The 14808-nt window shown below is 39.2% G+C and overlaps 1 protein-coding gene across 2 annotated transcripts in view; it reads right to left on the bottom strand.

The window, feature by feature from the left end:
• LOC136858203 (RNA helicase aquarius) overlaps positions 1–14808 on the bottom strand; it is a 686829-nt gene that overhangs the window by 106167 nt on the left and 565854 nt on the right. For both annotated transcript variants that reach the window (XM_067137584.2, XM_067137585.2), the window contains exons 11-12: positions 8360–8408; positions 3041–3138 (exon numbers count right to left, since the gene is read on the bottom strand). In XM_067137584.2, coding sequence (XP_066993685.1) covers positions 3041–3138; positions 8360–8408 — 147 coding nt within the window. The remainder of the gene's footprint in view (positions 1–3040; positions 3139–8359; positions 8409–14808) is intronic.

Genomic DNA, 14808 nt, shown 5'->3' with positions numbered 1-14808 from the left:
CTATTTCCTTTCATTTTTATGAAGGTTTAGGTTAGGGAGTGGAGAATGAATATAAATTATTCATATTAGTGTTCTGGGAATTCCTTGTAATCCCCATGAACACAAGGATGCAGACATTGTCTACTGTGTTGTTGCTGGATCTGTAGTTACAGGTGGATTTCTGTTCATTGGCAAAGACTCAATAGTAATTTAACTGACAATGTTTTTCTGCTTCCTCACAGTAGATGTTAGCTGCCAATGAAACCACATGCATCACCCATGGAACAATGAATTCCAGATGATGACAAATCAACAAGAATACATAACTTTGGAACAATAACATAAAATGATATGGTACACAAGACAGAAGCAGTGAGTTTCTGAACAATAAAATACAGTCTCATAGAAATGTATACAAAACACCCATTTAGAAGAAGAAAAGCCAACAGGTATGGAGATCTTTATGAAAACCTCGTCAAATCAAGACAAGAAAAGAGAAACATCCAATATTCCTGAAACATTGATGATGAAATGGAGAATTTTCAGGTCAACTGGAAGAAAGTGAGAGAATCCCAGCTAAGCTACTTTGAGAAGAGTTTTGAAATTTGAGAGGAATTTCCCCAACCACCAATACCAGCACCAATGCTGTTGAAAGACCCATGAACATAAACAAAGTCAAGGTTGCTTTCAAGCAAATGAAGCTAGGAACAATTTGAAAACAATGGCCGTACTGTTTTGTACAGTGTGGGTTATTGCTCCATCCTTCTTGAAAGAGAGGGCTTTGAGGTCAATGCCAAGCCATTAGAAATGTGCTTCACAAAGTCTTCCAACATAGTCAAATAACAATCTGCATTAACCATTTGCTTCTCCGTTGTCTTCTTGAAAGAAATGTGTGTCTACAATTCCCAAAACACCAACTCGCAGCAAATTTTCACTTTAGGAGAGTGCAACAGCAGTTTATGCAGTGTGGTTCAATACAGTCTTCCAACACAGTCAAATAACAATGTAATTCACACTCAAAAATATGAACAGCTGATCTACTGAGAGCCAAGAACAGGATTAGAAAATTTCCCTAACTCCCTTCAGGTTCTCAGACATCCAGATTGTTCATGGAGCACCATGTTTCACATTTAATACACTAACACTTTCTCCAAATTTACTCACTGAAGCCAATATAGTATTCTGAGACGGTATTCAACCTTGCTAACAAGCACTGAAATAAAGTTTAAACAAATACTGTACTGCTGTCACAGACCCCATTTAGTAATAACAACAAACAGGAGTAGTATAATTGCTTCATTGGGACCAAGTTATACAAAAAGGCATCTTCTCCTCTATCCTTCCCCATCCTGCAATGACAGGTTGCTGTGCATGTACCAGATTAAAGGCTGAAATGTGTCAGTCAGCTCAACACCACCCTGTCTGTGGCAATGATCAGACTATAGATGAGTTGGCAATGCACCTTGTTACATGCCAAGTAATCAGTGATTTTCTTATGGTGTAATATAGGAGCATTTTTACAAGTTGTACAAAGACAGGAACAGTAAACAGAATGTATAATACAGTAGAATGAACACAGTGATAGGTCAGTGAAGGAAGGAGGAGCAATAGAAGACAAGGACAAAAATGAAAACACAAAGGGGCAAGGACAATCTCCACATTTTCCAATAGACAGGCTCTCTCCTCATCAATCTCTGTTCTTCAACATCCATCTCTTCTCAGCCCTGACAAGCTCATTTCTGCTTCCCAGCTTCTTGGCACTGCCCCAAAATATACTATAAACACAGTCTAATATATACAGTCGCGAGGCTCTAATAAGAGGAAAGTTCATCCACTTGATAGCTGGAGCGACACTAGCACCTCTATCGGTGAGGTAGAGGCAACTTGCCAGCAGACAACAGGGACCGAATTACCACTACAGTCTAAAATGGTCATAACTTCTGAACCATTCATGCAAATAATGTCTTGAAGGGTTATTGTAATCCTTATGAAATAGCGGAGGAGGTCGAACAATTTATTTCGATGAGGAATTCGAGGATAACATCGAAATATTTATTTAATCTTAAGGAGTTATGTTTTTTTACCGCGGACTAGAACATAAAATCACTTCTAGAGGGCAGCTGGTTTGAAATAGGTATATACCATCGCAGACTTTTTTGCAGAGGTTTTTATGCTCTACAATTCATACGCTTACACTTGGGGTCTGTCGTTGACGGTTCAGGCAGCATAAGCCAAGAAAGCAAGCGACCGACCATGGTAGAACGCTGGCCTTCTTAGCCCAACTTGGCAGGTTCGATGTTGGTCGGTCGCCTGCTTTCTTGGCTTACGCTGCATGAACCATCAACGATAGACCCCAAGTGTAAGCGTAAGAATTGTAGAGCACAGAAACCTCTACAAAAAAGTCTGCGATGGTATATACCTATTTCGAACCGGTTGCCCTCTAGAAGCGATTTTTTGTTATAGTCCGCAATAAAGAAAAATAACTCTTTAAGATTAAATAAATATTTCGATATTATCCTCAAACTCCTCATCGAAATAAATTGTTTGACCTCCTCCAATAGTTCATAAGAATTACAATAACCTTATCAGGACATTATTTGCATGAATGGTTCAGAAGTTATGACCATTTTAGACTGTAGTGGTAATTCGTTCCCTGTTGTCTGCTAGCAAGTTGCCTCTACCTCGCCGCTTGGAGCGCTGTAGTCGCATCGGATGTAAAATATCATCAGAGCTTCGCGACTGTATATATTAGACTGTGCTATAAATATATCCTTCTCAACATCTTTTCATGAAGATATTTTCATTAAACATATCCAGTATCCTTTCTTTGTTGACTAACAACACTGCTTTTTCCTAATCACAAAATATTTTCAAGATGATGTAATCTTTTGATGTCATTTATATTGCTGTCTCAGTACCACGAGTAACAAAAAAGATGGCAAGGGTTATATATACTTATTTTTTAATACCAGTATAAGCATCAATGTGTTGCATAAAGATCATCAGTCTTAATTAACATTCTAAATGACATGTGAAAATGGATTCATAAAAACATACTCACCAATATTAGGCTTTGCAACTTCCACTACCGCAAAGTTGATGATAGGTTGAGCCATTCGTGCCCATCCTCCAAAAAATGTGCTACCATCTTCAGCTTTCCTGTAGGATAAGCATTATTTTATAAAATGCTAATTATAAGCTACAACAGTCACCTTAACATGGTGTCTGCAGTCAGTTATTTTGGATTCAAAGACAAAATATACTTCCAGTACTACTGCACATTAAGTCTTACAACTTTATCTGCATATACCAGACCAAAGAAAATCCTCTTTGAGATAGTGAAAGGCTCATTCAGCGAAAGAACTTGGTATATCCTGCAATTTAAAATAAAACAGGCAATCTCTCTTCAAGATGTGGAACACTGCATATAAGGACACCATTTGATAAAATATGCAGAAGAAAATCACTGTGAAGCAATTACTCTTCTCAATTCAATTTCCAGCATATGATAGCTTATATAGCATAACAGAGCAATGTAGGTACCGGTATCTTCAAATTTTCAATATTCACTCTATTTACATAAGCTACCTGTTGGTACTAGTCTGTCTCTTACTTCTTCTAAGACCACATCCGCAAGTTTGAGGCATAGCACAGATATATCAATGTAATTCCTTTATTGGAATGATATATGTGATACGTGTGATAAAACAAATTAAAAAGAAGACAGAAAAAAATGTGTATGAAAACATTAGTCTCAATAAACAGAAAACCTGATAACTGCCAGAACAAGTACACTTCCAAGATATATATTTATATAAAATCATTACCATACATCAATACGTCCCTTCAGCAGGCTGTCTGGATATAAACAAGCCGCTCCCAAAGACTCCAGTATCACAATCAGTACTCTACAACTTGAATTACCTTTTACTCCCACAGTGGCTTTCTTACCTAGGTTCCATCTGGCCATGTTTTGGGGATTCTTAGTTGTTAAGTTATCCTCTTTTAGCTGGTTTTATTAAGCCTAATTTTCTGAATGCCTGGCCAAAATAAGTGCTTATACCCATCCACATGCTGTCTCTATTCATCAGGTTTGCATCTTCTAGTCCATAGGTCAGGATAGAAAGCAAATATGTTTTGGGGTGATATTTCTATTAAGGGAGGCTAATGTAAGGTGACCAGATGTCCCTTTCTTTATGGGATTGTCCCTTATTTCTCTAGTGTCCCATTGTCCTAACAAAAAATATACAGGATGCATATTGTCCCATTTTTCATGAACCACCCCATATATTTTAAAATACTGTGTTTAAACTTTATTTATCACAAAGCTCTGATGTATATTTTTCATTGTGTAAAGTAATTACAGTTTGTTGGTTGGCACTAAATGTAACAAACCAGTGAGACAGAGGTATATAAATTGGAAAAGTGGCAACTTACAATCCTGCATAGCGAACATTGTTTTGACGTGGATATGTCACAGTATCGATCAGGTGGAACCATTGTGTTTTTTACTTTTTTAACAGTGTATAACATTGATAAGGAAAATGCGGATGATTGCTTGCAACATGAATATGTCTTATGGCTGGGGGTTATCTAAAAATTTGTGCAACGCCACAAAATATGTGACGGAAGCAACGTCACATTAGTCGTTACCATAGGCCTTTGTTGCCAAAGATGCTGTGGATTTGTATAGAGTGTGTAAAAATAAAAAATATATTGTCAGTGAAGTCGCATATGTCGTCACCACAGTAGGTCATGGATGCCTAAGATACTCTGTGAATGCTGCAGATAAACCATTTGTTGTCAATATTCAAGTTTAATTTATTGAAAGACATTTTCATGATCGTTAGTTTTTTGCAAAGGGAAAAGATTCCTTGTTGCAACACTTTAAGTAGTGGAATTGGGCCACTTCCGATGATGATGATGATTATGATAAGTACTAATTTCCTATAAATAAATGGCACTCTTTGTGGGGTCTGTGACTCATATTAGATATTCTAACCTTAAATATGGCCTAATAATCAATGCGGCAGTTGAACTGTTCTGTAGTTTCATGCTACGCTAATGCCCCTACAATTTAGTGAATATAAGTTTTTAGGTGATTTAATCTGGCTAATAATCTCTTGTGATGACTGTTGAAGCAATGTCAACATACAAACAAATGTTAAAATCCTAGTTTCAGTTTAACTGCTTCACCTATTTGTTTGCTGCTAAGTACAGTAGAAGTCCGATAGTCCGGCATATTCGGGACCGGCCCGGTGCCGGATTACTGAAAATGCCGGACTATCAGGCGGTACTTCTTACTACGATATAGGTTAAGGCGTACAGCGAAAACAGCCGTGATACAGCGTTTTGCAGTTAAATGTTGATCAGCAGAATCGTTAGTATAATAACACACTCCTCTTTTCAAACGTGTTGTTTCTTTTTGCCATTCCATAATAATGCCGGAGTTCATCGATGTTTTTATCTGCAAGTCTTCCTTTACCATTTAGTGTCTTTCCATCTACAACTTCTCTTTTCCTTCTGTCCGCTTCAATTTTTGAAGGCATGTTCCCATCTGTTTTTGAACGTGGCCCATACATTCAATTTTTGAAATAGTTTTTTATCATATGGTTGGCTTTCCAATACTCAGTACAGCACACAGCCTTCTGGGCTGAATACAAAGTATTTCCAGAGAGATATATTTAAGTAAAATGTAATTATTAAATTAATGTAGTAATGGTCCACCTTTCAATACTATAATATGTAATATTCTAAATTACATTAATTAGGGACTAGTTTTGGCCGGGGCTGGTCATCTTCAGCCTTAATGTAAAACACCTAATAACTAAACAAATGTACATGCACACAATTGACATAAAACAAATGAAAACAAATATATACAAAGTGACATTAAAAACTGGGATGGAATTATGAATAAATCTGAAAATGAACTAGGTTCTAACATCTTGAGTATGTTCATCATTGAGAATAATTTCAAGTATTAATTTATATAGACAGAACTGTTAGTTCTAATACTGCTGGGAACTGGTAGGCCTAAATGTTGATCCTGTAGTTTGTCATCAAATCTATTTGTGTGGTGTTAGCTATATGTAATCCATTGGACACTGCTGTAAATAACCACTAGCTGACGGGGAACTGTTAGATGTTGTTTCATCCTCAATCAAAATAATAAATGAGATGCTCTCATGGTGCTTGTTAAATCTTGCTGAAAATGATGTTGGACATTGTCAGGACAGCACATGAAGATGTGGTTAACACAGATACATTGTGTCTGGTATAAAATTTTTGCGATTCATTGCGGTGCCCATGAAGTTAACCTGATAAATTAGAGAAAATTAAATTAATGAATTGAATGTGAGAATGTGTTAGTTAGATGGCATAGGTTATTTGAGACTTACCTCTCAATACAGCATGAGGTGTGTGGTCTATTGTTGAGTGTGCTTCAGACTAACTGTTGTGAGATTCAAAAGAAAAGGAAGGAGAGGAGAGGGGAAGGTCAGAAGGAGAGGGGGTTGGGGAAAGGGGGGAGGGTGGGGGTGGGGATTAAGGTGGGGCTGAAGGATGTGGGAAAAAGGATGGCTGTTGAGGAAATGTGCTGTGAATATTATGAAAAACTGAATTATGATTTGTTGGTTTGACATTGCTGAAAATGGGAATTAGAAGGTCAAAAAGGATATTAGGTTTTTTCTGAAATTTCATTAAGATTATGATTTGGGTTGAAATATTGATCTAAATGTATGAAGCAGCTTTCGGTAATGTTAAGGAGGGGTCCTTTATTGATGATTTTGAGAATTTCCATATCTTGTTTTATGTCTGTGAATTTGTGCTTATAGTCATGCATATGCTATCCTATAGCCGAAAATTTATTGTATTTCAGGGCACTGACGTGTTCTGAGTACCTTATCTTAAAATTTCTCCCGGTCTGTCCGACGTAAGAAGAATTACAACTGTTGTAAGTGATCCTGTATACTCCTGATTTTGAATAACTATTGAACTTGTTTATGGATGTGGCATTATGTAAGTTTTGTGCATTCCTATTCTTAGTTTTGAAAGCTACTTTTACATCATGCTTTTTGAAGATGTTGGTGACTTGGTAGATTTGTTCGTTGAAGTTAAAGATAGAAAGAGAGGAGTTGTTTTTCTTATCTTTTTTCAAGGTGGTAGAAGGGCGGTATTTATATTTATTGATTATTTTATCTATAAAGAACCTGCTGTATCCATTGGATTTAGCTATATGGCGAATAGTGTTCAACTCATTTTTGAGGTCTCTTTTAGACATTGGAACATTGAAGGCTCGGTATACCATGCTGTTGTATGCTGCTCGTTTGTGAATTTGGGGGTGTGAAGAATCTTGACGGATTGTGGTGACTGTTTGGGTGGGTTTTCTGAAAATCTTATATCTTAAGTAACTTGGGTGTCTGGTAATAGTTAGGTCTAGAAAATTTATTTTCTGTTCAATTTCAGATTCAAATGTGAATTTTATATGTGGGTCAATGTTATTTAGATTAATGAGAGTGGTAGATGCATTTGTAATGCTCTCATCCATAATTACTATGGTGTCATCTACGAATCTTGCCCAGAAAAGGATGTTGTTAAAGTTATTATTATCATCAATTTTGGTGTGTTCTAAAAAAATCCAGGTAGATCTCAGCTAAGATACCTGAGGCCGGTGATCCCATAGCCAATCCTTCTTGTTGATAAATAACATTATCGAAAGTGAAATAGTTGTTGCTGATAACTAACTTAAGCATAGACACGAAATCCTGTATTTCTAGTACACTTAAGCCGCTGTATTTGCTTAAATTGTTTTGAATGATGGGGTATATTTTGGATATTTTCCAGATAATCTGGAAAAGGGAATGGAAGAAGAAGAAGAAGAAGAAGAAGAAGAAGAAGAAGAAGAAGAAGAAGAAGAAGAAGAAGAAGAAGAAGAAGAAGAAGAAGAAGAAGAAGAAGAAGAAGAAGAAGAAGAAGAAGAAGAAGAAGAAGAAGAAGAAGAAGACCTTTCTACTCTCACATGAAGTTTATAACCTATGATATTTAAGTAAGTCAATGCATAACAAATGGATTGTATCAGATACATTTGCACAATTAACTTTGATATAATAAAAAATACACTTCGATTGGTTTCGACAAATAATGCATCAAATTGTTCACGAGAGATCATTATTAAGAGATAATAACATTTTTAAAATCCTGGAATGGTGCCAGACCATCGGGCGTTCCGGACTGTTGGACACCGGACTAATGGAATTCTACTGTATACTGGTATTGTTTATATTTAATGAATCTTCAGAACTCTCAAATTCCTTCATTTATGAAAGGCAATGTGCAATTAAATGCAACAGTCTTCATTAGAAAAAGATAAATAACTTACCATGGACTCAGTCTACTAACTGCATCTTCAATGTCCTGTCGAATCTCATCTACAAGTAAGAAAGTAAATACAAGTTAATGAACGTGGCTCATTGTATTAAAACAAAAACATAAATATGCTAACTGGATTAAAGGCACTTTATATATATATATATATATATATATATATAAAACAAAGCCGCACTTGCCGCCAAATTACATTGGCCTTCACCAGGGCATGTGAAGGTCTGCCTCCGACAGTGAGCAAAGAAATTCTTTGAAGGAACGTGGAAGTCACAGCCATACTAACCATGGGCCCACCGCTAACTGGATTCAGGAATCATTGTGCTGAGCTGTGATGGTTGGGAGGGAAGTTGCTGATTCACCGCCCTCTGACAACAGTTTCTTGAGAACATCGCGCTGTGCCATGATGGTGTTATGCATGTATTTCTGGAGTACAGGTCTCCATATATTTGAAAACTTGAAGCTGCCTTCCCTGTTGATGTTATTTGGGCGCAGCTCTATCTCTATAGCTACCCTTACAAGCCTAGCATAGAAGTCTTTTACAGGCAGGTTGACACTTTGCCTGGTCAAAGATGATTTCATGGTCTGTACTGAAGAAGTGGTCTGCTATGGCAGACTGGCTTATAGCATTTTCTGTGGAAGATGAAAGGGAGACATCCTTGACTGACCTGATGTGTTTTTTCACTCTGGTGCTAACAAGCCCTTTTGTCATGCCAATATACACTAGTGTCCAAAAGTTAAACATAAGTTACGAGTAAGCAGGGCAACAGGAAATAGACCGCAAATCGCACGACATATGCACCTACCAACCTTACGTGTTCGCTCTGTACAGGAAAAGAGTGTTCCCTGCTTTGACTAGCGACGTAACCGCAAGGTAAACACAGTCAGTGCCTGCACCCCATATTCCCTCAGTCATGTTTGCCCTGTTATAGTGTGCGGAGTATAGCATCGTGGTGAACATGACAACATAATGGCACAATGACATCATTTGGACCCCGTTTTGCAGGATAGAATACTCAGCCGCCTGGAAGCAGGCCAGACACAGACCGATGTCGCTGTATCCTTGAATGTGCCACAAAGTATCAATTCCAGACTTTGGAGATGATTTCGAGACACAGGAGATGTTAATCATAGGCCAGTACCAGGTCGACCAAGGGTAACCACCTCACAGCAGGACCAATATCTGGCCTTAACCTCCCGACGAAATCGGAGTGCACCGGCAAGACAATTGTCGGCGGAGCTTGCGGCTGTCTCAGGGGTTGCCGTTCCCCGGCAAAACTATGCATCGGAGGCTCAGAACAGCAAGAGCTGTTTGCCCAACGTCCAGCGGTGTGCGTCCCGCTCACTCCGGCACAGAGACGGGCCCGTTTACTGTGGAGCCGTCAACAACGAAACTGGGTCATGAATGAATGGAGGCATGCGCTCTTCACAGATGAATCCTGCTTCAGTCTGCAGAACGATTTCCATTGCATATTAATCCGGAGAGAACCGGGTAGCCAATACAACCACAGGAACATCGTGGAACGGGACCAGTATGGTGGTGGTGGCATCATGGTGTGGAGCAGCATCATGTTGAATGGCCGTACGGACCTGCACATCTTCATGGGTGGTCCGAGGAATACTGTTAACGCTCGGAGATACAGGGTGAGGTACTGAGACCACATGTTCGACTCTTCAGAGGTGCGGTTGGTACAGACTTCCTCTTAATGGACGATAATGCCCGACCACACTGTGCTGCTCCGGTGGATGAATTTCTGGCTGGGGAAGACATTCATCGCATGGACTGGTCAGCGAGGTCTGCGGATCTGAATCCTATGGAACATGCCTGGGATGCATTGGGGAGGCGAATTTCATCCCATCAGCCTCCACCAAGGACCCTCCAAGACCTTCACATTGCCCTTTCGGAGGAATGGGATCGACTGCCAAAAGAGCTCTTGGACCATCTGATAGAGAGCATGTCACGTCGCTGCGAAGCATGTGCGGGCGTTAGGGGTAACCTTACACCCTGTTAACAGCATATTTTGTTGTGGAAGACATTGCCAAGTCTTGTTAGTTGTTGTCAAAGGTGTACCTTAGCTATGAGAACCTTTCTGACACTGTTTTTGGGGCAAATTGTGCGACATATGGTGTGTGATTAAGCTTCTGTTTGTTCAGCAATCCGTCTGACATTCCTATCAGGTTGTATGGCCTTGTTTAGTGATTATGCTTAAGTTTAGGACACTAGTGTATGAGCAACCACAATCACATGGAACTTCATAGACACCCCAGTGTTTCAAGAGGTGATTTTTCTATGACTGGTCGAAACACGGATTTGAGCTTCCGGTCTATGGTGAAAACTGGAATTATATTGTGCTTCCTACGAATGCACTCTATTCTGTCAATTATACCCGCCACATAAGGAAGGAATACTTTTTTCTTTAGTCCTGGTTTGTACTATCCCTGTTAGGCTCCTTGATCTTCACAGCTCATCCTATGTCTCCTGACATGTCTTCTTTACGGAATGAGGAGATAAGAAATTTTGGAATGAAGATTAGTACTGCGAAAAGCAAGACTTTGATCATGACGAGAGGTAACAGAAAATCTAGGGGAGTGATAAAAATAAGAAATGAACCTCTTGAAGTAGTGAAAATTTTTAAATATTTGGGTAGCATGATGTCACAAGATAGAAATTTGGATGGAGAAATTGATTTAAGAACACACCAGTCTGCAAGTTTCTACCAGGGTGTGAGAGACATTGTATGGAACAAGGATGTGCCAATGAAGTGCAAGAAGGTTTTATACTCGTCCTATTATAAACCTATACTGACCTATGCTTCAGCAGCCTGGACGTTAACTAAGCAGAACCAAAGTAAGATACAAGCAGCTGAAATAAGGTTCTTGAGGAGCACATAGGGAAAGACACAACAAGATCAAATACGAAATCAGGAAAAAAGGAGAAGCGTGGGAATGTGTAAACTTCAAGAAGAGATTGATATAGCAAAGCTAAAATGGTTTGGACACATGATGAGAATGCCAGGAGAGAGGATACCATAGACAACATTCTTGGATACAGAGACTGCAAAGAGGCCTAGGGGATGGCCTAGAATGAGATAGAGGAGTTCTGTTGTGGATTGTACTGCATATAGAGGAGTAGACAGCAATAAAGTACTAGAAGAGGAGTGGTGGAAAGATCAAGTAAGTGGAGGGCTTTGGTACCCTACCCTACCCAGAGATAATCTGGAAAAGGGAATGGATGAAGAAGAAGAATACCTCTCTACTCTCACAATCTCAGTCACACTGGTTATTCACTCTATCACTTACAAACTACAACAATCACATCACACACTCTTCCACTATTGTCACTTATACTCGAAGTCAGTGCCACAAATAACACTATCACAGCCACTTCATGCACAGCTCACACACAATACACTCTCACAATGCTGTATGTTATACACTGTCTGAACACTCACAACAGACTTTGTCACGCTATACCAGAGAGACAAACATTCACTCCACAGCAGCTGGAGATGCGAGACTCAACTCCTTGATGACAGAGAGAACAGAATGATACCATCAATTCCACAAACAGAACACATACTTCATGGCACTACACAGCTGCATTGAACCAGTAAACTGTGAACTCACAGTAGTACATGCACACGCAGCACTGATCCTCACATGTAGACTGTGAAAGACAGAGAGAGAGACACACACTCACACTCTCTCTCTCTCTCTCTCTCTCTCTCTCTCACATATGGTGGTATAGACGCGAGTGTGAGCCTCTCCAGTATTTATCTTTGTGAAGGTGTTATAAGACGGTGTTAAGTATATATCAAGTGTACATTCAGTGGTGCTTTAACTTGTGCATGTGCAGAAGTACTTCACTTGGAAGAAGGTATCGTGATTCGTAAGTAATTTGTAAAAGTTTTTTTGAATTACAATGGGTAACTCACGTAAACAAGTGAAGGCTAAAGCCCGTATCGCCCAGCCCGCGAGCAATAGTGCCACCCCACTCTCTAAAGGCAAGGACATAGACAGTGACAGCCCACGCTCTCATGTGGCAACTGCTGAAACTACGCGAGAACAAGTGAAGAACATCAACCGTCCTCTAAATTTACAGAACAGCGTTGCCAATATCTTGAGCTGCGATGATCAGTGCACCCGATCGGACACGTTGCAAACCAGCGTAAGCAGGGAGGTTATAGATACTACGGTGTCACTAATGGTGGATAACCTCATTAAGAACAGTTCACTCCTCGACGAACTTGTAGACAGAGTAGCCGATAAGGTCATACAGAAACTTAAAGAAAGTATTGATTTTAATACTGATGTAATCAGAGAATTAAAATGTGAACTCACCAAACGTGATGAGGCAATAACTGATCTTCAACGGCAGTGAGACGATAGGACAGATGAGTTGGAAAGTTATCAACGTCGGAACAGTTTACGTATATTTGGAGTACCTGAAACTTCAGGAGAAGACACGGACAAGCGCATTCAGGAGATTGCCACTCGGATCAATGTTCCACTTGATCCCGAGATGATCGACCGTTCGCACAGAGTTGGTGCCAGAAGTCACAACAAAACCAGGCCCATCATTGTGAAATTTGTTTCATACGCCTACCAAAATGCAGTCTTCAAATCAAAGAGGCTGTTAAAGAATAGTGGTATAACCATACGGGAGGACCTAACTAAGACCCGTACTGACATTCTCAAACGTGCTGTAAGCCATTTCGGACTAAATTCAGTGTGGACTATGGATGGTGTCATAATGGTGCGCGTTGGTGATGTGAAACATCGAGTGAAGACGGAACGGGACCTCGAGGAACTGAAGAAACGCTACCCAGCTCCACTGAAATGATGCGGAGCGATAATTCGTATTCCTGTGCATCACTTGATTACTGGAATTACCTTGGACGAGAAGTAAAGATAATTCTGGTGAGGCTAACAATTCAAAAGTTTCTCTTTCGCAACCATTCTATTTAGTGTAGTATATTAGTTATAATTTCTTTTACATTTAGAAATAATTGCTAACACGATTGATTTTATACACATTTTCTACACTTTTTTATTTCACTTCATCACATAATTTCCAAATCCTTAAATTATTCTTATATTGATATAGGCTACTAAAAACATCATACTTCTTGAACGATCTGTTATTTGTCTATTGTGTTTAACCTTTTGTACTATATTGTACTCATGACAAGTAATGAGTGTGTCTTATCTGACTTACTACACGGTGTTAGTGTGAGAAACACAAGAAATCTTAAGGTCATTCATATCAATTCTCAGTCTCTTGTTGACTCCTCCCATATATCTGAGTTCCGGCACATTTTTGGCAAGAGTTCGTTTGATATTATTGCAGTAAGTGAAACATTTCTCAAACCTTCAGTACCAGATTCTGCCGTCTGTCTCAATGGGTATAATATTTTCCGTAATGACAGAATAAACAGAGCCGCTGGTGGTGTTGCAGTTTACTTGAAGAACAGCATAAAATGTAGTGTACTTAGCAAATCTCCTGGAGAGTACAATAAGAAACCTGAGTACATAATAATTGATATAGCCCTTTCAGACACTAAAATTCTTTTCGCTTGTATATATCGTCCACCAAAAGTAGGGTTCATGGATACATTCTTGAACGATATGTATTCTCATGTTATGAATTATAAATATGCATTCGTTGTGGGAGATGTTAATGCTCGTTTCGGAACTGGGACGTTTGAAAGCAATAACATACGCGATGTGCTCAACGCTTGTAACCTCGACTGCCTTCCATTCAATCCAACCTTTCATACTGCCACTTCCGATAGCACTCTTGACATAATCTCATCCAACTGCAATGAGTTGGTAGTAGAATACGGACAGGAACCAGCTGCCGGTTTTTCTGGTCATGATTTGCTATATGCTGTATTCAATTTATCCACGCCAAAACAAATTCCGAAAACAATTCTTGTTCGAGACTTCAGTAAATTTGACGTAAACAAGTTTCGTGCTAACGCTGAATTACTACCCTGGAATGTGTTTTTCCAGTCTAATGACATAGATCAAAAAGTCTCTCTCTTCAACAGCTTTGTACTTTTTCTTTATGACAAGCATGCGCCCCCAAAAAGAATTCTTGTAAAACACCAGTCAACACCATGGTTCAATAAGCGTATTAAGGAATTGATAAGTAATCGGGACAGAGCTAGGAAGAAATTTATTAAAACAAAACTTCCAGATGATTACGAGCAATTCAGGGTCTTGCGTAATGAGACAAAACAAGTCATTAGAAACGCTAAAGTGAAGTATACGTACAACATCTTCCGTAACTGTAAGAGCACCTCAGCTTCTTGGCGTGCTGCAAAATCACTTGGTATTGGAGTCAGTCAATCTCAAGATAGCCAGATGCCTGTTACTCCATCCGAATTAAGTGAATATTATATGGCATCAGTCTCTAACTTCAACTCTCCGAAAGTATCAGAA

Source organism: Anabrus simplex, chromosome 1 (genome assembly GCF_040414725.1).
Source record: "Anabrus simplex isolate iqAnaSimp1 chromosome 1, ASM4041472v1, whole genome shotgun sequence".
Lineage (NCBI taxonomy): Eukaryota > Metazoa > Arthropoda > Insecta > Orthoptera > Tettigoniidae > Anabrus > Anabrus simplex.
The sequence above is the reverse complement of the archived record's forward strand: the minus strand, read 5'-3'. Positions and strand labels throughout refer to the sequence as shown.